The sequence below is a fragment of the Balaenoptera acutorostrata genome, chromosome 6 (genome assembly GCF_949987535.1).
Source record: "Balaenoptera acutorostrata chromosome 6, mBalAcu1.1, whole genome shotgun sequence".
Lineage (NCBI taxonomy): Eukaryota > Metazoa > Chordata > Mammalia > Artiodactyla > Balaenopteridae > Balaenoptera > Balaenoptera acutorostrata.
In genome coordinates, this window is record NC_080069.1 from 92,296,991 (window position 1) to 92,324,732 (window position 27,742).

The 27,742-nt window shown below is 49.6% G+C and overlaps 1 protein-coding gene across 5 annotated transcripts in view; it reads left to right on the forward strand.

The window, feature by feature from the left end:
- COL15A1 (collagen type XV alpha 1 chain) overlaps positions 1-27,742 on the forward strand; it is a 99,325-nt gene that overhangs the window by 11,279 nt on the left and 60,304 nt on the right. For 4 of the 5 annotated variants that reach the window (XM_007197053.2, XM_057548814.1, XM_007197055.2 and 1 more), the window contains 3 exons: positions 23,165-23,712; positions 24,872-24,946; positions 26,407-26,487. In XM_007197053.2, the coding sequence (XP_007197115.2) occupies positions 23,165-23,712; positions 24,872-24,946; positions 26,407-26,487 (704 nt within the window). The remainder of the gene's footprint in view (positions 1-23,164; positions 23,713-24,871; positions 24,947-26,406; positions 26,488-27,742) is intronic. The other variant, XM_007197056.2, reaches the window with a different exon arrangement.

Genomic DNA, 27,742 nt, shown 5'->3' on the forward strand with positions numbered 1-27,742 from the left:
GTGACACATTTTCTAATTTTATTTCAGGCTTAACTGTCTAGAGTAGATGGCTTCATTTCAGCGTCTCCCCCCTCCCCTTTTATTAGAATATGAGCTTCCAGTTGAAGAAGTGGAATGGTTTTTCTTGTTTAATATTTGCAAGTGTGGGCTGCTATCAAACTACGGCTGAATGTCCTTATTTTCTCTGCTGAAGGAAGTGCTCTCGGGTGTACAGCAGTAAGCTAGTGGTAGGATTCCTGGGGTCTGGACCCTCCCTGGGAAGCTTGACGAAGTCACTTCTGTTCTTGGACTCAGATACTTAATCTGCAAAGAAAGGAAAAGATTGGGTCACCACGGAGACTGTACGGCCGATTGGAAGAACTGGTTGGTGGGCCCCATTTCTAAGAGTAGTTTTGTTTGAGACTTTGCTGGAATTGTGTGCACCTAAATTTATATCTGCCATCAGCTTTGTCATCTCCGCACTGTCACTGCAGTGCATGGATTGGTTGAGATATTTTTAGCACCTGGAAAGAGTGTTGTAGCTTTGTTTCGAAGAAACTGATTCTGCTCCTGCAAGGTCTGTTGCATCCAATCTCTTCCTTTCATCCCTTTGCCCCACTGGGTTCAGGCCTGTGTCGTGCTCACTAAGGGACTGTCACAGCAGCTCCCTGTCCTGGCCAATAGGTCCTCCCATCTCTCTGTCCTCTAGTGCATCTTCTCACAGCAACCCGAGTGGCAGGTCCCATTATGTGACATCCCCTTAAAACCCTTCCCTGCTTTCCCTTACAGCACCTTAAATTCCACTCTCCTCGGGCTGGAGCTCAAGGCTTCTTCTCCCCTCCCAGCGCTCCCGGTGCCCTGGCTCCAACTACGCTGAACTCCACTTGTCTCTGAATTTACAAGTATGTTCCCTCCTCCTACCTTTGCTAGCGCTGCCCCACAGTCTGGAATACTCTCCCTGCCCTGTTGAGATCCTCTTTCTCCTTTATAGACTTGGTATTCAAAGTGTGGTCCCTGTGCCAGCAGCATCAACACCACTGGGGAGCTTGTTAGAAATGCAGGGTTCCCCGGTCCAGCCCCAGACCTGCTGCATCAGAATCTACACCTTACCCCGGCCCCTGGCTGATGGGAGTGAAACGGAAGTGAGGGGAGCGCCTTGTAGCGTGGTGGTCAAGTGCTGGGGCTAGGGGTCAGGCAGGGCTGGTTTGGTTCTAGGCTTTGCACGTACTAGCTGGTGACCTTGGACAATTTACTAGTCCTCTTCTAGCCTCAGTTTCCTTATCTGTAGAGTGGAGATGATAATAGTACTTATCTCGGCGTTCTTTGGTTGAGTACATGGAGTCATGTCCCCAAAGCTCTTAGCACAGTGCCCGGCACACCATGATCCCTCAATGAAGGGTAATGGCCACGGTGACGACGTTCAACCTCAGTGCTAACTGACATGGTTCCTAAACCCTCCTATGGCCTCCCTCAGCATTGCTTGTTCCTGGTTTCTTCCATCAGAGTCACTTGCAAGCCCATCTACCTAAGGATGGGGAGAACCGGGACAGTGCCATTCATTTTCAGGGTTCAGAATCATTGACCTTCCAGTGCAGGGAGATAAGCAAGGACTTTGCAAGTATGGGTGGGTGAGTTGGATAGAGTTAATGCCAAAATTTCTAGGTATAAATGGTCATCCTGCCTGTCATAGCCTGGTAGCTTTTTTTTTTTTTTTTTTCCCACACACACACACTGTATTTTATTTTTACAAGAGATAAATAGACTGACACCAAGCATTGTACATGGATGACCACAACAAAAGCAACAATGATTGCAATTACCAAACATGAAACACACTCATACTATGTCATAATATTGATATTCAGTCCAGTAATCCTCCACTGTAACAGCTCCTTTACTTTGCAGTGAAAATTGATTTGTATATTCTTTGCCTCTGAGTCCTTGTGGGATTTTTTTTTTTTAATTCAGACAGAAAGTCACAAAAATTATACTGATCCTCATCAGTTCACTCAGTCCCATGTAATTAATTTTTTTTTTCATCTTGATCTTTTGTTAGCACTTTTATGAGTTCATCAGTTTTTCATTAGAGTTCTGAAAATGCTTATTCATTCAGTTCAGCAGTACAGTCAGTTACCAGAAACCTGTACTTGTCAGAGTCTTTTCCATGAATTTCTTGAAGATGAAACCCTTTTATAGGAACATATTTGCAAAATCATCAGAGTACACCCAGAACTGTCTGTAAGCCTGGTAGCTTTTTCATTCACTCATTTATTCCCTCACTTTTATTTAATAAATATTTATTAACTACTTACTGTGTGCAAGGCAGCGTGGTACATGCTGGCTATAAAATGATGAACAAGATAAGCATGGTTCCCTTCCTCATGGAGCCTAGAATCTAATGGGGGACATAGACACTAAATAAAGGGTTGTAGAAAAAACCCTAAATGTCTATGAACAGTAAAAAGTGTTATGAAGAAGTGCAGGGAGCTATGAAAGCACATGCCTGGCCACTCTAATACTGTGGTGTCAGGAAAGTCTCCCCAAGTTGTGACATTTAAGATGAGATCTGAGGTGTGAATAGATTTAGCCAGGAAAGGGGGTGGGGCTGGTGGGTTAAAAGAGGAGTGGAATGTTCCAGATAGAAACAACAGGATGAGGATAGGATGGAAGCAGCCGCTGGTGTGGCCTGAGCAGTCAATTCTCTGAGCCTGGTAAGGGAGGGGAGGCTGGGATGGGACAGGACAGGATGGGACGGGGCTGAAGTCGGGGGTCTCCAGCATGAAAGCAGAACCTCCGTCCAGTAGCTGCTTTCCCGAGCCTGGCCCTGGGTGAGCATCTGGGCTTCCACTGCCCCTTGGGTCCTGCCCAGTGCTCATAGCCCAGGGTCCATGGGCTGAGAGCCTCTGGGTGCTCTTTCCTGCCCTGCTCTTGCCTCTGCTTACCCGAGAGTTTATGGCTTCAGGGAGGGGCACAGGGTCTCCACCTCTGTGTTGCCCAAGAGAAGTGTATATGAGAGACTTGCAGTAGAGTGATAGGGAAGCAGGTCTGACTGAGAGCCTGGAGCAGAGTCTCTGGTCTTACCTTGGCCACCCAGAGCCTCCCAGGCCATCACAGCTACCTGGCTGAGAGGTTGTGAAGGTCACACAAGAAAAGGATTCTAAGAATTGCCCTCTGCAGTTAGTCTCCAGTTAGTCTTGGCTTTGAAAAGCTTCTTCCTGTCTGTGAAATGAAGGGGTTGGACCAGCTCTGAGGCTCATCCAGATCTTATATTATGTCTTCTGATTTCTCTCTCTGGATCTCTGTATTCAGAATGTGTATCCACAAGCACATGCAGAATTCTCTTGCCAGGGAACAGAGAGGTCTTGCGGGGGAATAACTTGGTTGGGAAGTTCTTAGATGTTTTCACATGGGAAGCAATTCCTTTAGAGATGGTGGGAGACGGTGATTCATTACCCACTCCTGTCCAGGCCATTCCTTTAGAAACCTGCTTCTCAAACTGGGTGTGCTCGTGGTCCTTGGCTGTGTGACAGCAGTGTGCAAAGCCACATTGTTTATTTCCTGCATCCATTTTACTCAGCGGTTGATAACTCAGGGAGTCCAGTAGCAACTGGAAAATAATTTAGAATATTTTTATATTAAACAGCCCACAGTTATTACGGAGTGCAAAACTTAAGTGCTTTTAAAGATGGGGAGGAGGCTTTAATTAAATTTCCAAGCTCTGTGGGGCTCTGGCTAGACCCAGGCCCTCAGGTATAGGGTCCCCTCTCTCTAATGGTGATGCTTTAGTGGAGATGATGTTATATATAGATTTGAGATCCCCAATTGGTGGGGGAGGCTTGGAATTATGGTAGCGGGTACAAGAACCCGTTCTTGTATAAATGTTTCCTCCATCAATAGTTACCTAACGCACTTGTGTGTGGAAGGGGCTACTGACATGTTTTTTTTTTTTTTTTTTTTTTTGCTATTGACGAGATGGAGGTCACTGCTCTCCATAGCTCTTGTACTAGAATTTTCAGCTCCACGAGGGAAGGAACTTGTCTGTCACTGCTGGGTCCCCAGCACCTAGAACAGTGGTGCCATACAGCATGTGCTGAATAAATGCTGGTTGAATGAATAGATGTGTGTGTGTTGGTGGCTGTAAAAAACTTCCCTCCTCAATCTGAATTTACCTTTCCAGGAATAAGTGTGTGGGTGCATGAGCATGGGAAGGTTGGGTGGAATGTGAAAAATGCTGTTCATGCATATTTATGCGGGAGACTGGCCAGTCCCACTCAAGTTCAAGGTTTCTAAGAATCTCTTTGGAGGCAGCCTCCTACCCTGTGTGGTCCAGGCTCCTTGAGGGAGAAGCACAGTTCACCATTCATGCACCTTGGGTAGCTGGGGCTCCTAAGCTCCCTTCTTAGGGTCCGTGGGTCCCCCAAATACCACGCTCCCATCAAAACCCACCGGGGACCTTGAGGACCCAGAAAATGTTGGACTTTCAGGATCCTCTATTCTGGCTCTCCTAAATTACAGAGGGGAAGGTGGAGGCTCAGAGGGAACAAGGGACATGATGAGAGTCACACAGCCAGAATATAGAAGAACTGGATTTAGAACGGTTTTCCGATGTCCAGGTGGGTGGCATCACACCACCCTCAAATTCCCCAGTTTTGCTGCTGCTTGACTGTAGACATGTTGTCCATCTGTCCCATCCTCAGGGATGTGGGAGGAAAGACGGGGGACAGGAATTCACATACACTGAGGGTCTCTTCTGTGCCTAGCAGCGTATGGTTAGAGCTGAGCTTTGGAAACATCAGCTGGATTTCAAATCCCAATTCTTCCATTTATCAGCTGTGTGACCTGGGCAAATTGCTCAGGAGGAGGGTTGGTTCCCTATCTGGACAGGGGGTAGTGGAGGTCCCACCTCCCAGGCTGTGTGAGGCACTCAGGGTAGAGCCCGAGACGACAAGCCCTTGGTGGGTGGGAGCTCTCCCCGAAACCATGAACCGCACCCTGTGCACAGCAGCGTCACTGGGGAGCTTTTAAAACATGTGGAGGCCTAGGCCTTTCCCCCAGAGGTCCTGATTGGTATGGAGCCGAGAATCAGTCTTCTAAAGCCCTCAGGTGGTTTTTCTGCCCATCCAGGAACACAGTGCTAGAGCATACACGCCACGAGGGCAGGGGACACATCTATCCTGTTCACCCGTGAATCTCCCACAGTAGCAGTACCAGGCACCTGGTGGCTGGTGCTTGAGAATATTTGTAAATTAATGAATGAATGAACGGACAGATAACTAAGATGTGCTCAGCACCTGACATTACCCTGTACCACCACCCTGAGGGCTGGGTATTGTCATCTCTCTGTCCAGATAATGAAACTAAGGCTCAGAGGAGTTAAGGAACTGGCACAAGGCTAGTAAGTGGATGAGGCCTTGCGTGCAGGTCTCTCTGGCACAGAATTCCACGTCCTTCCCCTGCATCTGCTGGGCGAGGCTCGAGGCTCGTCCTCCTCGGGTGCCCCCGAGGTCACCCTCAGTTTCAGGCCTCCAGTTAGGGGCATCTCCTGGGTACGCACCTTGGAGGGTCTGGTTCCCTCTCCCATTACTCTGGAGGTGCTCTTCCTCCAGCTAACATTTGGAGGCCATCAAGCTATACTTTCATCTAGATTAAACAAGAGTCAGCCTGTTTCAAAATATGACTTCAGGGTCACCATCTGTTCTGGCTGTTCCCTTAAACTAAAATCCCATTTCAGAGCCAAACGGGGCTCCAGCATCCCACAGAGAGCAGGTCTCTGCACAGTGGAGCAGGAAAATCTGTAGAAAGAAGCAGTGTGTTTGATAACAGCTGTAGGACAAATTTCTTAACGTCGTTTGTTTCCCCCTACTCAGTGGCATCGAGTTGTTATATGTGAGGACCACAGGCTCCACTATGCATCCATTCCCGTATCGGGTGCCTACTGTGTACCAAGCACTTCCCTGTGCCTCACCTTCTTAGGGCAGTGGGTGAGAGTGGCCTGGATAGTCGATAACTGTGGGAACACGATATGCTGGACAAGTCACATCGTCAGTCTGGCCCTTAGTTTTCTCATCTTGGGGACACTGGACTGAAGTCCTTCCCAGCTCTGAAGGTCACCCCGAGTCTCCAGGCCTCTATCAGCCTGTTCAGTGTAGGCGAGATTTCACAGCTCCTGCTGAAGCTGTGAACTCATTCTGCCGGCTGCTTCCCTGTCCTGGCTGAATTCTTACAAGCTCATCTGCTGCGACGCCCTGGGCCGTGCCCACGGCATCACATGCCAAGTGCTGAGAGGCTGCAGGAAAATATGTCTCCTGCTGTTGCCAAACGACCGCCTTCGCTCCACATTCCAAATCGCCCAATTCCACCCTCTGCTTGGCAAGGGAAAGGAAGGGGCCTGACTGCCGGGGCAGCAGCTCGAGGTGAAGTGGTGATGCCTCCTAAAATGGTCAGTGGCAGCCTTCCTCAGAAACCTTTCAAGGCACCCCATCGCCTGTTGCATAAATTTTAGTCTCCTTGGCTTGACATTCAAGGCTCTCCCTAAACTGTTTCCAGTCTCCCGAGTGAAAAAGTGATTAAGAGTAGAAGGAGCTGGGAAGGACCTCAGATGACCCATGTGTGAGTCCCAACCACACCAGTCCAGCTCTGTGGCCTTGATCTCCTTCAGCCTTCATCTGTCCATCTGCAAAATGGGAGTGCAATTGTCCCCACCTTATCAAATTGTCCTGAGAGTAAATGAGCTGATGTTGGCTTCACACTTCTAACCTGGCGTCATAATTCTCTCCTTTCTGTGCTAATGTTGGAGGTTACCTAAGAGTCCCATTGCTCCCATCCCCCGGGACTACCCACATACCCCTCAGTTTCCTAACTCCATAGGTTTGCTTATGCTCTGCTTGCTCCACCATGTTCACCTGTGCAGAGCCTTCCAGGCCCATCTCCATTGCCCTGTCCTTCAGTTCAGGCACCTGTACCAGGGTTCTGCGTGTTGGTGTCTTGCCCTCTCTACTAGGCTGAGAGCTACTCGGGGACCAGAGTCCGAGTCTTCTTGATCTTCCAGAGTCCACCCCAGGCCCAAGTCCAGACAAGTGTGGCCACTGGATGCTGGTTGTGGGCAATGCCAGAACCCTGGACTGGGACCAGGATAGAGTGAAAGACAGGGAGGTCCACTCCTGCCTCCCCTTCCGAGATCCATCCTCCCCTTGTGGCTGCGTTTCTCTCGGGGCTGGCACAATGTAAATTATGACTGAATTGCATATGGTTAGCACCTCTAACTCTGTAAGAGATTTTATGGACCACGTGGTGTCAATCATGCAAAAGAACTCAAGAAATACCCAAGGACATGCCTTACTTAGAGACTTAGAAAGCTCCAGAATTACTCTTTCAAGCTTCTCCCACCATCGATGCCCCTCCCATCCCCATGCCTTACAACGTGGGGCTGGAGGTTGGGGTGAGGATGCAGGAAGGAGCAGGAATCTTACCCTTCTTCTCCCAGGACCTCGAGGGCTGGCCTGTCCCTCCCCATCTTGCCCAGTGGCCCTAGCTCATGCTCTAGCCCCCAGATAGGCGATGAGCAGCCTCTCTGAGGTCTCCAGCCAAACCTCAAGAACCTAATAGTATATCACGAGAAGGGGAAGCGTACATTGTCCATAATCCCTACCCGGACCCTTGTTCTAGGGAGGCAGCTGGAATGCACTCTGAAATCTAAGAGGCCAGTGTGTTTTAGAGCGGCACTCCCAGCTCAGTTTGGTGGGTGAGAGCCAAGGCAGGCATTTTTCAGAAGGCTGGTCATTCTGCACCCTCTTGCTTAAGGGTCAGCCAAAACGATGGAAGATTGCAGCCCTCAGAAAAGTTAACATCAGGCCTCTGTTTGGCTATTAATATTATATTATACTTCAACAGTTGGATCAGATGAGAGCTAGGCTGTTAAGTGTATATTGAGCTAAATGGTGCTGGTGGGATCACTGTGACAAACAGCTGGCATTCATTAGAGTTCTTTGTAATTGCTGAAAAAGACTGTATTGATTGTATGTATTGATGACAATAAATGTAATATGGTAAGACAGGCATACGGTCACTCTTCTCCAGAATCCATTAAGCTCATTCATTCACTCATGTGTGCATTATTCATTCATTCATTCCTCCATCAATGCTCAATTTTTGCCTAACTCAGGAAGGCCCTGTGCTAGAGGGGTGAAGATGAAGTTGGGAGATATAAACATGAAACAGATGATGCCTGACCCCCGAAGGGCTCACAGGCTGGTGGGAGACATAGGCAAATAAACAGATAATAACATAGAAGTGAGGAACTGGAGCTTCCTGGGAAACTTACCAAAGGAGGGTTTCTTGGCAAGGTGGGGTGATCCATTTGCAGGCATTTAGGAAAAAATCAACCCTGAGGCCCAGCTTCCCAGTGTGGCTGGAGAGGACTTCCCTCAGGGAAGGGCAAGGGGAAGGTGGGGAGGCAAAGGAAGTAGCTATTGTTGCCCCTCCTGGAAGCGTGGCCTCCTCCGGCTTGGGACAGGCTTTCTCTGGGGAGCAGCTCCCTTGGAGGCCACAAGCTTCCTCCTGGCTGTAGAACCCTCGCAGACATGCCCAGGCCCCCTGGGCTGGACCTCCCAAGCCTCTCTGCATCCCACAGATCACCAACCTCCTTCCCCCAGCTGGGGCCACGTGGCTGACTCTCCCTGTTGTCAGTCAGTGAGATCTAGTCACTCAGGGCACTCGGCCTCCCATCAGCCTGTCTGGGAGGCAGCTCATTTGCTGTGGCTGTGCTGTGATCCAAGGGAAGCCCCATCGCAGCTAGGGCCCTGCCTAACCCTGTGTCCATAGAGAATGGACCCAGGCTGGGTCCACATCTTGTCTCTGCCACTTACTACCTGTATGACCTCATCCCTCTGCATCTCAATCTCTTCATGTATAAAATACAGGTAATAATACCTTCCTCACTGGGTTATTGTGAGTCTTAAATGACTCAGTCCAGGCACCACACTTATAATAGGACTTGGCATACAGTAAGTGTTCAATGAACGTATTAGGTTTTTTGCCTGCTCTAACAAATTACCACAAACTGGTAAAGTTCTGGAGACCAGAAGTCCAATGTCAAGGTGTTGGCAGGGCTGCACTCCTGGTGGAGGCTCTAGGAGAGAATCTTTCTTTGCCTCTTCCAGCTCTGGGGGCTTTCAGTATTCCTTGATTCATGACTGCATCACTCCAATCTCTGCCTCATGATCATGTCGCCTTCTCTTCTGTCAAATCTCCCCTGTGTCTTATAAGGACACTTGTCATTGGACTTAAGGCCCACCTGTATAATCCAGGATCGTCTCTTCATCTCAGGATCCTTAATTTATATCTTCAGAAGACCCTTCTTCCAAATAAGGTCACGTTCACAGGCTCCAGGGATTAAGATATGGACCTATCATTTTAGAGGCCATCATTCAACCCACTACAGTGAACATGGGGCATTATTATCGTTTAGTTGTTGTTTCTTCCAGCAGCTGCAGTTAGCCTGACTGTAGCGTCCTGCCCTGGGGTCAGGAGGGGATGGAGTGGGAATGCTAAACCAATTTCCAGGTTCCAGGTCCTCTTGGTCAGCCCCGTTTTATTCAAGCCATTCCCAGGCTGGGACAGGAAATTCTGCTTATGAAGTTCCACTGGCCACATTATAGCATTTCAGCATGTTCAAATTTCACTAATCTGAGAAAAACAGCCCTCTCAGGCCCCTACACCTGTTTGGAGCTCTCTGTCCATGTTAGTTGCTCCTTACACCTGAGCAGGCTATGCTTAACAAAGCATTTTCACATGCAGAACCACATTTGACCTTCACTGCACCTAAGCTGAAGGAGGTCATTTCACCCCATTTTGCAGGTGAGAAAACTGAGACCCAGAGGGAAAATTGCACAAACCTATCTTTCCTGGCAATTATTCAGGGGAAAGAAGGCTAATATCATTGACGATAATTGCAATAACAACAACCACTGTGCTATATTGAATGTATGCTTTGCTAGGCCCTCTGCCTAGTATTTTACGTCTGTTATCTCAAGTCATTCTTGAAAGTCTCTCCTGAAGTAGGTGGCATTATTCCTGTGTTATGGATGTAGACACCAAGGCTCAGAGAGCTGAAGTGTCTTGTGCAAAGTTGCGCAGCTTTTAAATGCTGAACTGGGATTTGAAGCCAGACCTGGCTGAATCTTTCTCCCTAATAGTGTGCTGCTTGGAGATCCTTCTCTAGTTTGGAACATATGTCAGGCTGGCCAAAATGAGAGCAGTGGCAGTCCAGTTCCCTCCCAGATCTGCTCAGAAGATGCAGCCTGTGAGAGACTGTCTCTCGCTGGGGGCAAAGCTCCTTCCTGAGAGGCAGGTGCTGAGTGTTGGTGCTCAGAGCAGTGGGGATCGGCAGCGGGGCAATGGGAATAGGGAGGCAGACAGGCCCAAGGTCACCGAGGGCCGGGACAGTCAAGGTGTGCTCCCTGGAGTGGGGCAGCCTTGGGTTGAAGTGACATTCCTGGAGAGCAGAGGAGCAGAGGGAGACTCAACTCCTTGCCTCAGACCTTTAAGGTTCATATCTTAAAATCGCCAGTTCTAGGACCCGATAGCTGTGTGCCCTCGGGCAAGTTATTTAACTTCTCTGTGCCGCTGTTCCCTCATCTGTCGACTGGGAACAGTAAGAGTGGGGTGGTTGTGGAGAGCTCCGGGGCTGTGAATCAGGATCACCTGGGGGGCTGGTGCCCAGGCCATGCCTGGACAAACTGAGTCAACATCTCTGGCAGTGGGCCCCTGGCATAAATATTTTTTAAAAATCTCCCCTGTAATTCTGTGTAGCCAGGGTTGAGAATCACTGCTCGGCAGGTAAAGTACACGGCGCGCAGGACATAATAAGGGCTCACTACACACGAGCTATTGTTACACTTCCCTCGTACATTCATGAAATTAACATTCATTGGGCACCTACCTGTGCCAGGCTCTGCCAGGTACCCATATCACTTGTGGTTCATACTTCTTGCTCAGCCATTTCTAGCATTGCTTCCAAGAGAATGAGTTAATTGGGTTCGATGCTGTGTGAAGACATGACCCAAATCTAATATCCTGAGAAGAAGGTTTTACTGATAAGGGCAGAATCCAGAAAATGTGCCCACATCAGAGAAACTGAAACCCTGTGTGTAGGAAGTACAGCTGAAGATCTCCAGACCTTTAAAGAGGAAGCTAGAGAAGAAAGAGTGGGCTGCAGACTCTCTGTGGGTCCCCAGGCAAACATCTGCCCCTGCAGTGCCCGCACTTCAACATCTATAACGTGGAAGGGTTTCTAATGGGTGGCTTTGTGTTGGGGGGTTAGTTTTTAGCTGCAGAATCCTTTTCAAACGAGGCTGTAATTGGAACCCAAAATATCAAGCAAATTCAATCTGAGTTGCTTTGGTGTGAGTGTATGGATCAGGGTAGATGAGTGTGGGTGTGTGAATGTGTGAGAGAGTCTCCACGAGTGATTTGTGTGTGGATGTGTGTGTGAGTGTGTGATGGTGTCAGGGTGTGTTAGTATGGGATGAGAGTGGGTGAAGGTGTGTGTATGGATATGTGTGCATATACGTGTGAGTGTGTGAATGTGTGTGTATGGATATCTGTATCAGGGTGTGTGTGAGTGTTCGTGGGAGTGTTGTGGATAGGTGAGAGTGTGTGTATGAGTGTGGTTTTACGAGCGTGAATCTGGATGTGTGTGTGTGTGCATGTGTGACTGTATCCGCGTGTGTTAGGGAGCTGAGGGGCAGGCCTCCTTTAGCCTCCCCTCTCCTGCTGGTGGCCTCCTCCATGCCCCTCCCTGCCCTCCTGCCATCCCTGGCCCCGGGGAACAGTTGGGAACCGTCTGGTCATCTACCCTGACCCTGCTGCCCTGCCAGCATTGGTTCTGTGTCCCCTTGCAGTGCGGAGCCCGGCACGTTCAGGAGCTCCTGAAATTGCCCACTTCCAGCAGGTTGCCACCTGTTCCTCTCTGGTGCCCCTCACGTGCCCGGGGCAGGCCCCTTTTCCTCCAGGCCCGCTTCAGTGAGTTTGTGAGTTTTCCTTGCAGAGCCCCGGGCTGAGTCCTCCGGAGCTGCTGCCGGGAGTGGTGACTCACCGCAGTTGATGTCACCCTCAGGAGTCAAGGCCTCCATCACACTCAAAGAGTCTTTGTTCCCCAAATGGAAAAGGGCCATAAACTGAGAGGAGTTACTACAGAACCCTTCCCAGATGCCCGTGGCCCTCATGCCTGCCCACACCTGCTAGCCTTTACTGTACCACCTGGTGCACGGGGTCCCTGCAGTGGCTCTGAACCCAGGTTTGGGGAAGGCAGTGAGGAAGGGGTCTGAAGGCCCTCACAGCAGCAGCACAGCAAGACCCACTGCTTCCTGGGGCTTGTGTATGGCTCTTGCACTGGAGCCAATTCTGCCTAGCGTGCGTGCGTGCGTGTGTGTGTGTGTGTGTGTGTGTGTTGCAGGCCCCAGTCACAGAATGAGAGAGTCATACCACTCTCTCCAGGCTCAGCTCCTCAGTTCCCTAATCTCTGGGCCTACTTATCTGATTCTGTTATTAATTCTGTAAAGGCTAACAGTTGGAGGGTGACTGTGAAGGGAACCGCAGAGACCATGAAGGTACCCGGCCCAGAGTCGGCCTAGTCTCTGGGTCCTGAGTGCTCCTGGCCCATCGTGTTGTCCATTCTCATGGTGACTCTGGGAGCCAGCTTTTTTTTTTTTTTTTTTTTTTAATTTACAAAGACTCTACTGAGTTTTTGTTTGTTTGTTTGTTTGTTTGGTTTTTTTTTAATGGCTGTGTTGGGTCTTCGTTTCTGTGCGAGGGCTTTCTCTAGTTGCGGCAAGTGGGGGCCACTCTTCATTGCGGTGCGCGGGCCTCTCACTATCGCGGCCTCCCTTGTTGCGGAGCACAGGCTCCAGACGCGCAGGCTCAGTAATTGTGGCTCACGGGCCCAGCCGCTCCGTGGCATGTGGGATCTTCCCAGACCAGGGCTCGAACCCGTGTCCCCTGCATTGGCAGGCAGATTCTCAACCACTGCGCCACCAGGGAAGCCCCCTGGGAGCCAGCTTTTATTGCTGCCCCGCTGTACAGATTAGTTTACAGCTCAGAGAAGCGAACTGGCTTGCCCAAGTTCACACTCCAGTTAGTGGTAGACCCAGGACTCAAGCCCAGATCGTTCTGCTACCAAACCCCAGGAGGTTAACCCTTACCTGTGGCTGCCAACCAGAAGAGGGCATCAGCCTCACCCAGGCCAGACTCTGGAAGACTCTGATTCCATAGGGCCAGGCAGGAGGGGCAGACCTCTGTCTTTTTAAAAGCTCCCTGGGTGACTCTGACGTGTGGCTGGGACTGCAACCTTCATACCACATTATACTACCTAGTCAGATTTGAATCCTGACTGCAATTGGTTATTATCTTCATGGCCTTGGGGCAGTAATTAACTTTTCCAAGCCTCAGTTTTCTATCTTGTAAAATGGGGATAATAATATTATCTACTTCATAAAGAATCAAGGGTGAAGATGAAATGATTGGTGGAAAGCTCTTCAAATAGTGCCTCTCACGCAGCAAGCCCACAGTAAATCTTAGCCACAGATGTTATTGTTTCTTGTCATCCATTCATAGGTCACCCTTGCCAGACTCCGTGCTGGTGCCAGGGACCGCGAGATGAGTCTGCATGATCCATGCCCAGGAGCCCATGTCTAAGCATATCAGGGAAGGAAGGGAACTAACCACCAGAATGCAGAGATGAGGGTGTAGCGGTGGAGGGATGGACGGGGACTGTGGAAACACAGAGGGAGAGCCGAGAGGGAAGCCCAGGAGGCAGTGGGCTGTAATAGGTTGGCTTCCGCCCTGGGGCTTCAGGTGAGTTACTTCCCCTCTCTGGGGCTTGATTCCCTCTGCCAAATGAGAGAATGAGCCCCACCTTGCCTCCCTCCCCCCTGGCGAGGGAACAGGTAAGAGGATGCTTCGAAACCAGAGAGGGTGCTGGTGGGTGCAGACTTCTTCCCGCTGGGGCACCCAGCTGGGCCCAGCTCCTCCCAGCTGCTAGGCAGGGCAACCAAGCTGCAGGGCCCACACCTTGCCAGGACTCTGACCACCGCCAGGCCCCTTCAAAACCATCGTTTTCTCACTTGAGGTCAGAGGCCCGAAAGAGAGAGAGAGGAGAGCTCATACAGTAACTTCATTGAGCAGGAAAATTCCTGCGCTATATATGAAAACCGGAAAAGGGAAAGAGGCGTTCTAAGTTTACATGTAGAAAAATGCTCTTCTGTAATTCAGAAAAATGAGGTCTTTGATTGTTGGCAAGCCCAGGTCTTCCTTCTAAGTTGATCCAGGATTTTTTCCCTGGCAGGGAAACAGTTCTTTTTTCTAAGAAATGCATTGGGTGGTAGGTTTTTCTAAGAACCTCTTGCATCTTTGCTGGGTGTGGATGGAGCCCCTGCAGCAGGAATTCTGCTTCGTTCATTTTCCTCGGGAAGGGAGTCAGGTAGAGCTGGGCGCCTCCGGGGGCTCCAGGCTGGGTGCGGTGATGTTTCCTCACAGGCAGAGCTATGACATTTTCCTGGGCACAGTGCTCCCCACCTCTGGCCAGGCCACACTGTCCAAAGACGAGGACGTCTGTAGGGGGAGAGCTGGATTTGTGCTGGTGCCCATTGGAGTCATTCCTTCCAGGCCTGAAGGCTGTGGGCTGAAGGAACCGGCAGTTAAGGGTGGTTAGAGAAACTGGAAAACAGATGGGAGATGAGGATGCAAAACTGAAGACCTTCAGACCTGGCAAGGGCCTTTGGAAACCATCTGATGCAGGCCTCTCATTTCATAGGCGAGGAAACTGACGCTCAGAGAGAAGGGACTGCTCGAGATCATACACTGCGTTGGTGGCAGAATCTGCCTCCCAGGCCGGGCCCTGTCCACCATTCCATGCAGTGTCTGAGAGGCCACGGTGTGGAAGTCCAGAGGGCAGAGTTAGGCCCAGCCAGGCCGGTGGGAGCTACGGGAGGACATGCCTTAGCATACTGGGAGAAAGAAGACTTAGAATTGCCCAGCAGTGGCCAGAGTTGTCCTGGGGGCGTTGAGCTCCTGGACACTGTAGATGTGCAAGCAGAAACCAGATAGACTTTGGCGTGGAGGGATGTGGCAGAGGAAACTCCTTCTCCAAATGGTGAGCTGCAGTCTTTCTGCATAGAGTCTGTGGCTTGGTGAACTCCCAGCAGGCAGCAAAGGAGGCACTGGGGACCTCCTCTCTCCCAACGGGTGAGTGCAGGGAAATCCGGGGGAGAGGGGCCCTGCTGGGGTCCCAAGGGCAGTCACCCCCACTTCACCTATACACACTTAGCCTGCTGGCTCCATCAAGGTTGGATCACCTGGACCCCCTGAGCCCTGCCCCCAGTGGGAGCAGGGAGAGTCAGTGAGTCCCCGTTTAAGCTGACTGAAGTGTTCTGTAGTCTTCACAGCTGCAAGTGGAAATGGGATGTGGGGAAGGGACACCTTTTGCTTTCCCAGGCAGCCGGTGTAGGAAAGGGGCAGAGGATGGGAGGGAGGCACCAGGGTTCTAGGCCTGGCTTGTTCACAGCTCCCCACTGACCTCAGCCCTGCTCTCTTGGGTCACTTCCAGACCTGACTGTGATTCTGGCACAGGCGGTGACCCTCACAGCTGCAACCCAAGGAAGCCTTCCTTGGGTTTCATGGGTGCAGTTCTCCGTGTGGCCGCCAGGGGCCGCTGCTGTGCACGTTCCTGGAGTGTCCTCAGCCACCCTGTCTGGCTTCTCCGCAACCCTCTTTGACCTAGAGCCAGAGGAATGCTCCTTAGTCCCTTGGGGCTTTAAATGCTAACAAGCTCGAGCACTGGGCTCAGGTCCCAGATAATCATCTGTGAGATGGAGCTTTGCAAAGCCAGCCAGATACAGTTCCCTGAGGAGGCAAAGCTCCAGAGCCCAGGCTAGCCCCAGGCACTGCCTCAGGACCCCACAGATGGAAGGGCTGAACCAGCCCATTACATAGAAGGAGAAACTGAGACCTGCCTGGGGAGGAGAGATGTCAGCTATCCTGGAGAGGAGGAGAGGGAAGGGTTCCAGTTCTTCACCTCCTCTGGCCAGGTCACTGTCATCTCTGTGGAAGGAAAACCTGAACCCTGCCCTGTTTGTTTCTTCAGCACTAGGATTCTGCCCTGGTTTCCATGGAAACTGGCTTTGGACCCCTGGGAGGAAAGTTGCACCATGTGGTGACTGTTCAGATTTTCCTCTGCCCAGTCCATCTCTAAAGTCGTCTGATTCCTCTTCCCTGTGCCCTCGGGAGGGGCTGCACCAAAGTTGTGCTCAGGAGCCCAAACCAAAGACTTGAGGAGAGTGAGGCCCAGTGGCATCTCTCTGTTCCCTTTCCTCAGGCCACAACGCCAAGTGCCTGCTCTCTGCCAAGCCCTGATGTGGGTATTTGAAGGAGGGAGTCATGCCTATGGCTCTGTGTATAGGGTGCGAGTGGAGCTCCAGTGTCTTGGGGTGCAGCTGAGTGAGCTTAGAAAGATTTGGCTGTGAGAACATAGGGGAGGATGTTCCAATAGAAGGAACAGCATGAGCAAAGACAGGAACAGGAAAAGGGGGAGAATGAAGAGGTGAAGCAAAAGGTGTCTTGAGTGGAATTTCAACTTGATCCTGAGGGCGCTGGGGAGCCATTGAAGGCTCTGGATCTTGTGAGTAGCATGAGCGGATGACTGCTAACTGAGACACCTAGATCATGAGCTTCTTGAGAGCCTACATTCAAGATTCAGCTCCATATCCCCAGCTGCACACAAGGTGTGAGGTAGGGGCTTTATGAATGTTATCAAATTCATGAATTGGAAAAGTGGATTGAAGAACTTCCATTGGAAATGAAGCTATCCCTATGCATTAATGAAGTGAGAGATTAAGACTGAGGTCAGATGTCCTATGAGATAAGTAGTTATCTGTGGCGAAGAGTGGCCACCTCCCACAAAGGGCCCCAAGGTTCCTGAGGCCAGAGAATTCTGCAGTCAGTCCCCCATTAGCACTGCCCCCTCCAGTCTTGCCCCTCAAGGATGGCGACATGTCTTCCCACCAGCTGTGATCTCCACCCCTAGCTTCCCACCCAGCACAGAGCCATCCTAGGACAAGCCTATGGACCAAGTTGCTGGGCCTGTTTATCTTGGCTCCCTGGCTTCTCTCCCCTCCCTGGTGGCCGCCTGAGCAGGTGGCCTTCCTGCTGGAGGCCAAGGAGAAATGAGCTAGCAGGCCCAGGCACAGCCCTGAGCATGGGTCACTCCAGGCCAGGGGTCGCTCCCTGCCACGCCACGCTGTGGGACTGCGTGTGTGGAGGGAGGAGTGGCTGCTGAGAGCACGGCTGGGCTGACTTGGACTTCCTCTAGATTGTGGCTTGGCTCCCCCTGTGGCCGACCCAGTGGAAGCAAGGCCTGTTGCCTGATGCCTGCACTCTGGTCCTCTCTCATGGCTGAGGTCTGGGCAGCAGGGGGCGGGCAGGATTAGGAAATGATCTCTTTGCAGACTTTGGTCTTTGCTAACCTTATACCTTTGAATCAAACAGAAGACCCATTTCTACCATTTGTTGAGCACTTGCACTTTTCCTCCATCATCTCATTTGGTCCCCATGTGTGAGATGGGTGGGATGTCCCCTCGTCACCAGTAAGTTATCTGCCCAAAAGCTGCCCACTTCGTAATTGGCAAAGGCTGGATCTGAATCCAACACCAAGGTAGTTCTCCTCTGCAGGCTGCCTCTTTTTCCCACCGTCCAGCTGGCCAACCAGTGGTCTGTGCCTGGCAGGGCTGGGGCCGCTTAGGGGTTGTGGGAGGGACACCAGTTCTGGGTCACCTGTCATTCCAAGTCACCCCTAAGGCAGAATCACACCTCCCCTCTGTCTATCCTTGCTTCACTGCTCCATCTACTGCTTTCTGGCTGTGCCTCCTGGTCCTGGAACTCTCTCCTTGACCTTCCATTTCCCTGTCTATAAAATAAGGAGATTGGATAGATTGGTGATTTTTTTTTTTTTTTTTTCCAAACCAGAATCCTCCTGGAACTAAGAATTCCCAGAATGGCCGCATGGAAGCCTGGGCTTTACTGGCCATGGCAGCACTGGGCTGGTTTAAGCAGGCTTCTGGGTGGGAACCTCTCAGCCCCTGTCCTTGGGTACCCTGAACCCCCAGCTGTCCCTTGAACCCTCAGGACACCACTTAGAAACAAGCCGCTGGATGAGAGGCCCAGGTCATTCACTCCCCGTGGAACCACGCATTCTACAAACCTGGAGTATCCCACCAGAGAGGGACTTCTCCTCCTGTTCTCAGTAGGAGAGAGAGAGGAGCTAGAGGAAAAGCTTTCACTGGATTAAGTGGAGAAGAAAGTGAAGCTATCAGCAGGGTACTCATGGTTTTGTTTTGTTTTTATCTTTAAACTGTGGAGGGGAGAAAAGAAATCTCAGTGGGTTGCTTGCTTTTCTTTCTATTTCTTTTCTTTTCACTTTTTCTTCTTTCTATAGAGATGGGCTGTATTTGAGTGAGGAGAAACATGAAGAAAAGGTTTTATACTTTCTAAAAGGGTATGTAGGGTGTTAACATCTTTAAAAATATGTAAATGTCTTTATTTTTCACATCATGTACTTGGGGTAAAATTCAAAAAGTAGAAATCAGTATCCAGTGAAAAGAAAGTCTCCTGTCGTCTCCCAGCCACCAGCACCCTTCCTTGGAGACAATCTCTGGTCCCAGTTTCTGGTGTATCTTTCTAGATGTATTTAATACATATTTTAAAATATATTTTATATATTTATGTATTAATATATGTATTTCCAACTAATAGCAATTCTGTTCTGCACCTTGTTTTTCTTATATGTTTGTTTCTAGTTAATACATCTTGTTTCATATTAAAACCTAAGGAACCATACCTTTTTAAAGGATGCATTGTATTTCGTTGTATGGATATATCAAAAGTTACTTTTTATTTTTTTTAGAAATATATTTATTTATTTATTCTTGGCTGTGTTGGGTCTTCGTTGCTGCACACGGGCTTTCTCTAGTTGCGGCGAGCGGGGGCTACTCTTTGTTGCGGTGCGCGGGCTTCTCATTGCGGTGGCTTCTCTTGTTGCGGAGCATGGGCTCTAGGCGCGCAGGCTTCAGTAGTTGTGGCTCGCGGGCTTCAGTAGTTGTGGCTCGCAGGCTCTAGAGCGCAGGCTCTAGAGCTCAGGCTCAGTAGTTGTGGCGCATGGGCTTAGTTGCTCCATGGCATGTGGGATCTTACCAGACCAGGGCTCGAACCCGTGTCTCCTGAATTGGCAGGTGGATCCTTAACCACTGCGCCACCAGGGAAGTCCCAAAAGTTATTATTTATTTAACCATTCCCCAAGAATTCCAAGACAGAATGGTTTAGATACATTTAGATACATTTTAAACAATACTGCAATGGATATTCTTGTAAGTGCTTTATATGTCACATTTGTAACTGTATCTGTTCTAAAAATTCATAGACGTATAACTGCTGGGTCAAAGAGTACATATGCACTTTTACTTTTGATAAATATCATCAAAGTGCCCCTCCCACGGATGTTGTGCCAGTTTACAGTCCCACCAGCAATGCATGCGATGGCCTGTTTCCTCAGACTCTTGCTAAACAGAATATTATCCAACATTCTGATCTTTGCCAATCTGATAGGGAAAATGGTATCTCTTCATGATCTTACCTTGTATCTCTCTTGTTCTGAATGAGGTTGAGTATCTTTTCATATGTTTAAGAGCCATTTTTTTTTCTTTTACTGTGGAAAGAATTTCCTGTTCTTTGCCCATTTTTCTATTGGATTTTTGGCCTCCTGCTTATTCGTTTGTTTTGTGTATTAGCGTAAATCATCTGTTGTCTGTGATATATGTGGCAAATATTTTTGTCCAGGTTGGGATTTTATTTGACACTGTGGGGATTTATTTTTGCTATGCAGAACTTTAAAATTTTATGTGTTGTTAAATTTAACGAAATTTATAAATCTTTTTATTTTTGCCTTCTGGGGTTTGTCATACTTTAGTTTCTGTTTTAATGCAAGTTGCAAACTGGACAGAAAAAGCATTGGATTGAGAATCAGATCTGCTTTTAGCCGCCAAATCCCTTCCCTCCTTTAACCTCAGTTTTGTTTTCTTTCTGTAAACTGAAGGGTTTGGACTTCATTCATTTATTTGTTCATCTTTTCATGCGTTCATTCATCAGCACTGAGCTGGATACTGGGAACGCAGAGATAAATGGTGTGGTCCATGTTCTTGTGGTACAATGGGGAGAGAGACAAGTGACCCAACAGGGACCTGCAGTGTGCTGGGAGTGGAAGTGGAAGACCTCAGTGTATATTGAGGGGGCATCTGATGCAGGCCTGGAAGGAGGTGTAGGTCAGGAGGTGAAACAAGGGATTTCATGGGAGGGAGTCTTGGAGAATGAGGAGTTAGTTATTCTGGTAAAAATAACTGGTGGGGCGAGGTGGGGTGGTGGCAGAGGGAAGAGCATTTGACAAGGAGGGCAGAGGACCTGTGATGGCCTGGGGCCCTGGAGGGAGGGCGTCAGGCATGCTGGGGAGTCGGAGTGCGGCTGGGTCTAGACCACAAAGGCCTCTCCAGCCAGGCGCCCAGGTTGCCGCGGACCCTGAGGGCACAGATGGCCAGAGAAGCCTTCTCATCAGGGCCTCAACATGATCAGATTTGCCCTTTTGTTGAGGATGGGACAATCGTTTTCATTAGAGTTTTGTGAAATATTTTCCATGGCATTTTTTATAAAGAATACTACAAGGAATACTTTTGAATATCACCTAGTTTAAGAAATAAACATCATCTCTGTAGTTGAGAAGCCCCATGGACCACTCCCCAAATCTCATCTCTCTACCTCCCCGAAATGTTGGCAAGAACATGCTTCTGGTGGACATGTAAAATGGCACAGTTGCATCTTGGTGATAATTAAGATAATAATTGCATCCAAAGAGAAATGATAATTACGGGATGTAATGTAGGTGTTAGCTAATGCTGGGGAAGTAATCATATTGCAATACACAATATAAGTGTATCAGATCAACACTTTGTTCACCTTAAACTTACACGATATTACCTGTCAGTTATATCTCATTTTTTTAAAATGGCACAGTTGCTTAAGAGAACAATTTAGCCACACTCAGTGAAGTTGCAGATGCATATACCCATTATCATCCAATAATTCTACCCTAAGTGGTGGAATTACCTGCACAGGTGAGCACAAGGAGATGTGTATAAGAAGGTCCATAGCAGTAGTGGTTGTAATAGTGATGGAAACCTCACTTTCCATCAGCAGAAATGTGAACTAATCCATAGTGGCTTATGTATACCTGGAGTACTGCTGTGAAACTATGAGACCTGGAACCACATGTCTCAACGGAGATAAATCTCAAAAATACAGCGTTGAGTGGAAAAAAAAAAAGTTCCAGAATACATGCAGCATGCCAACATTTATATGAGGTTAGGAGACAGGCACAGCAGTGCTGCATTCTGTTAGAGACATATAGTCATGTAGTAAACACACAAAGGCATGCATGGGGATAACGAACACCAGACCCCCAGAGTGGCTGCCTCTGGGGCATAGGCAGGGAGAAGAGGATCAGAGAGTTCATGAGAGCTTCCGCTGAGTTGATATTTTCTTTCTTAAGTGGAGTGGTGGGCCCATGCCTGTTCCTCGTGTTATTCTTGTTCTAAAAATGTTAATAATATATTTTATTTAGCCCAGAATTTCCCCAAATTATCATCTCAACAAGAAATCAATCTAAAGACGTTAAACAAAATGAATATCTCACATTCCTTTTTTCAAACATTCCTTTTTCAAAATCCAGTTTGTATCTGTTGTCCCGCCTGCAGAGCTCCTGCCCACCTCTCTCTGGGACCTGCCTTCCTGTCTCATCACCTCAGGTGCACAGGGGTGCACGTCACTGCAAGCCAGCCTACAGCCTTCTCCCAGGGGACGGTGGTTGGGTGGACCAAGGCTCATGAACCTGGGGTCCTTTCCAGGCCACCACAGTGGAGGCCTATTATTTCTCCCCCCAAGGGGTAGTGGTTAAGAGCACACCTCTTTAGTGGGATGCTCTCCTGAGGGGCTTACCTTGGGCAAATTTCTTACCTTCTCTAAGTTTTCTCTGGGGTAGAATGGGGATAATAGTACCTACCCTCATGGAGTTGTTGTGAGGAGTAAGTGAGCTAGCTAATGAATGTGAAGAGATTAGAGCCTGGTAAGAGTGAGAGCCCGGGGAATGTGGGTGATGCTGATCATGATGACGACAGTGACAAAGGGCGATGACGATGATGCGTATTTCAGTTGTCCTAAGGTCTGGGAACACTTCGTTTTGTCCCTGCTTTTTTCCCCACACCCTGAGGCACTTAAACAGTAGACCTCATTCAAAATAAAACAAAACAAAATAAACCTGTCCACTTTTTTTTTTTTTTAATAAATTTATTTATTTGGCTGCATTGGGTCTTCATTGCTGTGCACAGGCTTTTCTCTAGTTGCAGCGAGTGTCGTTGTGGTGTCTGGGCTTCTCATTGCGGTGGCTTCTCTTGTTGCAGAGCACGGGCTCTAGGCACGCGGGCTCAGTAGTTGTGGTTTGTGGGCTTAGTTGCTCCGCGGCATGTGGGATCTTCCCGAACCAGGGCTCGAACCTGTGTCCCCTGCATTGGCAGGCGGATTCTTAACCACTGTGCCACCAGGGAAGTCCCAAACCTATCCTCTTTTAAAGAAAGAAATGGGGAGAAAAATCCTTAAGTTGATGGGGGAACACTGTAGGGATATTCTAGGAATATTTTTAAATGTTTTCCAAACTGCTCATCATGACTTGTTCATGGGTAACGATATCAATTCAGTAGGTTGTTTCCAACATGTTTTTAATAAAACAAAAGAGAAAAAGAATTGTTAAACAGAAAGGAAAATATCATAGTGCCTGGTAAGTATTAAAAGTAAATAATGTTTTATGAAACATCTGTTTCACTGTTACAGATATATATTTGTCTAAACGTGCATATTGGGTGGCCATGTAAATGCATTTCTTATTGTCAGTCGTTGTCCAAAAAGTTTGAAAAGCAATAATTAAGACACAACAGTGGGGTTCCTGAAGGGTCCCATTTCATTCCTGAATTTATTTCTTCCTCATTTCCAAGCATAGCAGAATATATATGTGAAGCATGGCCTCCTCTCTCCCTCCCTGCAGAATTGGCTTCCCGGGGCCACCTGGACCTCACAGAGCTCATCGGCGTCCCGCTGCCCTCGTCCGTGTCCTTTGTCACTGGCTATGGTGGCTTCCCGGCTTACAGCTTCGGGCCTGGTGCCAACGTCGGCCGCCCGGCCAGGACCCTCATCCCACCCACCTTCTTCAGGGACTTTGCCATCAGCGTGATGGCGAAGCCCAGCAGTGCCCGAGGCGGCGTGCTCTTTGCTATCACAGATGCCTTCCAGAAGGTCATCTACCTGGGCCTGCGGCTCTCAGGAGTGGAGGACGGCGGCCAGCGGGTCATCCTCTACTATACGGAGCCCGGCTCCAAGGTGTCCCGTGAGGCGGCTGCCTTCCCGGTGCCCGTGATGACCCACAGGTGGAACCGCTTTGCCATGGTTGTCCAGGGCGAGGAAGTGACCCTCCTTGTGGACTGCGAGGAGCACAGCCACGTCCCCTTCCCGAGGTCCTCCCGGGCCTTGGCCTTCGAGCCCAGCGCGGGAATCTTCGTCGGCAACGCAGGAGCCACGGGGCTGGAGAGATTCACTGTGAGTCCAAGTCCTGCAGATCAGGGGGGGCCGCTGGACACCGTGCGACAAACGCAAGCAGCTATTCTTGTTATTATTTTATTCTTATGTCCTCAAAGAGGCATGTATGCTGGTGGGAAGAAAGCTAGGCCCAGAACACAAAACCTAGATGCCAGCGCTGAGTTTTCAGTGTAGCTTGAGGATTTTAGACAGTATCTGGATTCTCTGACCTGCTCTGTGTTTTCTTATCTACAAGTAGGGATAAGAAAACCTAGTCCACAGGGTTGTGGAGTCACGTGAGCTAGCCTGTGTGAAAGCACTTTGTATGTTTTAAGGCATTATAGAAAGGGTAAGGTTTGTTATATCCTTCAGTGATTTTATCTTTGGAAAAGGGTGGCAGTTGCATGTAATTTCTACACAGGTGGAATAGCTGGGATGCCAGAGTGTGAGGTAGTTTCTCTCTCTCCTTTTGGATAATGTGCCTTGAAAAAAATACCGGAAAACTGATTTTGCTGTCAAAATGGGTTTTTATGAATAAGCCATTCTAAAGCAAATCCCTAAGTTACTGTAGTTATTCATTTAGTCAGCACTATTCTTACTGATACCTTCCCAACTGATTCAGGACAGGCCTGTGGGGTGGGGTTTGGGTTTATCTGTAGTACAGTGGAAGATGGATTTTAAGAAGTTAAAATCCGATGAATAATTTTGAAACGCTCACTTGGGGATAGTCATGGAGAACGGGCTGTCAGGTGTGGAGAGTGGAGGTGGAGTGGAAGCAGGGAGTTTGGTGGACACCTACCCTGGGGAACAGGTCCTTCCAGCTGGGAAGCTTTGAGCCATGGGGGAGAGACACTTTCTGTTGGGGGAGGCGTGCATTTTAGGGCTCGTTGTTGACAAGCCGGGGACCTGGGGACCAGTTAGGAGGCTGCTGTTAGTCTGCGCTTTGAACACCATGCTCTCCAAGGACCTCTCTAGTTAGTGGGGCTCATATTACATTGGCCCAAGAAGAGTCCCCCTGAATGAGAGCAGGCCTGGAGGTGGCTTGGTTTCCTTGTCACGGCTATGGGCAGCACTTCTCACACCTGTCCTTTCACGGCTTCTTCTCTGTTACAAAAAAGTCATGTTTCCCACGGCTGCTTGTGCTGTAGACGTGGCTTCTGACCCCTGTGCTTTTCCCTAGGGGTCTATACAGCAGCTCACCGTCCACCCTGACCCCAGGACTCCCGAGGAGCTGTGTGAAGCTGAAGAATCCTCGGTGAGCCCCTACCTCCCCCCAGCAGCCAGAGAAGCTGGCGCCCAGGCAATTTTTCATTCCCAACGTCATGGAGTCTCTGAAATCTCTCATCTTGGCAAGCGCTGTGTCAAGTCCTATTTTGGGCTTTTTGGCTTTATTATTATTTTTAAGAACTTCAGCCATGTCTTTGGTGTGTGGTGGGGAGGAGTTGTGTTTCTTCTAAGGTATTAGGTTCTTCCGTGGCTGTGCCCGTCAATGGCCTGGTTTCCAGACTTCCTGCCAAGAAAGGGTGTCAGGATTCTAAAATCAAAGTGAAAACTCTAAGACATTCTGGGTGTAAATTCTTATAAAAACAAAACTAAATTTAGCTTTTATGCTTGGCAAATGAATCAATTCCTCAGCTGGGGGGCAATGGTGGTGGGCAGGGGACAAAAGATGGGTCCTTTCCCCACTCCTTCCCTCCCTTCCTCCCTCCCTCGCGCCAGAATTGACTGAGCACCTGCAAGGTGACAGACCTGGGGAGATGCTGGAGATAAAGGGATGAACTGGGAACTGTCTCTATCCTCCAGATGCTCACACACACCCAAACTGCAGTGACAGAGCTGAGTGTGATTGGCCCTCAGACCCAAATTCTACAGGTCAGGTCGGGGCAGGAAGGTGGAGGAGGAGGAATGGGAGCTGATGCCTGACCGGTGACAAGCACGTGTCATCCAGATGAAGAAGAAAAGGTGTTCCCGGCAGAAGCCATGGCATAATGCAGGAAAGGGAGAGTCAAGCAGAGCGTGGCGTATTCCTAGAGCTTCTGCTCCTCTTTGGGTGGTGTCAGCCCCAAAGCTAAAATAAGCTGATTTTATTCATTTAGTAAAAAATGCTGCCAGTGTAGTTGGAAAGCCCCTCCAAGGTGGAACTTGGATCTGTGAGAATGTTTGCTCTCCTTGAGGCTGTGATCCCAGCCTGGCGTTCCCGTGACGCTGAAAGAAGGGAAGCTTTGTGTGTATTTATTCCTTCATCTCCGTGTTGCTATTGAACAAATAGAAACAACCCAAGGGTCCACAGATAAGTTACAAAATCATGGCATGCGGATGTCTTGGCTGCCATTAGGGGGCTAACTGTGAAGAATAGGTAGCAAAGGGAGGATGTATTTCAAATGTAACGACTCCCAGTGAGAAATTCTGGTGACAGCCATGCAAAGAGGGAGGGCCTTTTGATCGAGATTGAAGGGGACCTGGGCAAAATGAAGGTAGGTATGTTAGAGAGACTACACTGATTGTAGTTTTTTTTTGAGCAATAAAACGTGGAAGGAAACAAAAAGAATAGCCAAGACATATTCTGTCTTCTCCATCCCACTCCCTCTGTCTCCATCCATCTCCATCTCTCTCTTTCTCTTTCACACATGCACCGTCCTCCACAGGAGTTCATTTCTGTGACTCCGCAGTTGTAAACTGCCCCCCCTCTGCCCAGCATGATTTGTCTCCACACAGGCATCAGGAGAGGCCAGCGGGCTTCAGGAGACAGAGAGAGTAGCTGAGATCTTGGAAGCCATCACCTACACTCAAGCCCCGGTGAGTACTGGGTGCTGTGTCATGTCCTCTTAGTCGGCTTTTAGGGGGCTGGGCGTTATCAGAGAGTACCCAGAGTCCCGGTCTGACGTCTCTGTTCTCAGAACTGTGACTTCATTAGACAGTTCACCTGGGGAGGTCAGGAAAGCACTGGCCAATGGGCATTTTGCAAAATCCCAAGTGCAGGGGAACACCGTTACCTGGGTGCCACCCTGTGCTGTGGCCACAAGAGGGCTGTCCAAAGGTGAATTTTGTGCTCTATCACCTCCCAGCTGTGTGAGCTTAGGTGACTTACTCAGCCTCTCTGAGCCTCAGTCCCTCTCCCATAAAACAATAATCAGCGCGCTGTCTCGTGGGGTCCTTGTGAGGTTAGATGAGGCCATGCAGGGGCAGGTCTCGGCCCAGTGCCTGGCACAAGGGAGGTGGCCCTGAACGGTGGCTGTTGTCACATTTGCTCAGGGCTCTGGCTGTGAGAAGGAAGTTGGGGCCCCCACTCCTGTGAGATGCACAGTCCTCCCAGGAGCTCGTTTCTGGCCCCATAGGAAAGGCAGCCATCCTCCCAGTGGTGTGGGCCTCCTCCCTCCTGGGAATGTGCCCCGTGGCCGAGACAAGGAAGTGGTTTTGAAAGCACTGAATCAGACTGTGGAGACACCAAGGAGCCTGTTATAATGAAAACAGCCAGCAGTGTCTGAGTCACTGAGCACAGAAGCCCCAGCCATCTCCTCAACTGGTCTGGCTCAGTCTATAGACTCATCTCTGACAGAAGAAAGCAGGGAGCTAGAAATAAGGTGGGGGCTATAAATTATAGACCTCCAGTGACAGAGGGGTGGGTGGTGCAGAATAGGACCAGAGTCTGTTAGTATGGGAGGGACTTAAAGGTCACCTCTTTCTGTTCAGATGTGTACAGAAAACTGCCCTTTGTACAGATGAGCAAACTGAGGCCCAGAGAGGGAAGGAGACTGGCCCTAGGGTGTGTGGCTGAGCTGAGGCTAGAGCACAGGTCCCCTCATGCCCCATCAAGGGTTCAGGCCATGACCCTGTGCTGCCGGCCTGAGCGGTGTTGCAGGGGTGCATCCTCAGGACCACAGCCGATTTGGGGGTAGCTGAGATGGAGAAAGTCAAGGGTCCAAGGTGCCCGCCTAGGTGGTGACTAGCGGGTGGCTGCTCTGGGCAGTGTTGCAATCCTGTGTGCCCATCAGCCCTTGGCCACCCCACTGGCATGTCCAGGGCATAGGGCAGCAGGGCACAGAGCCGTGGT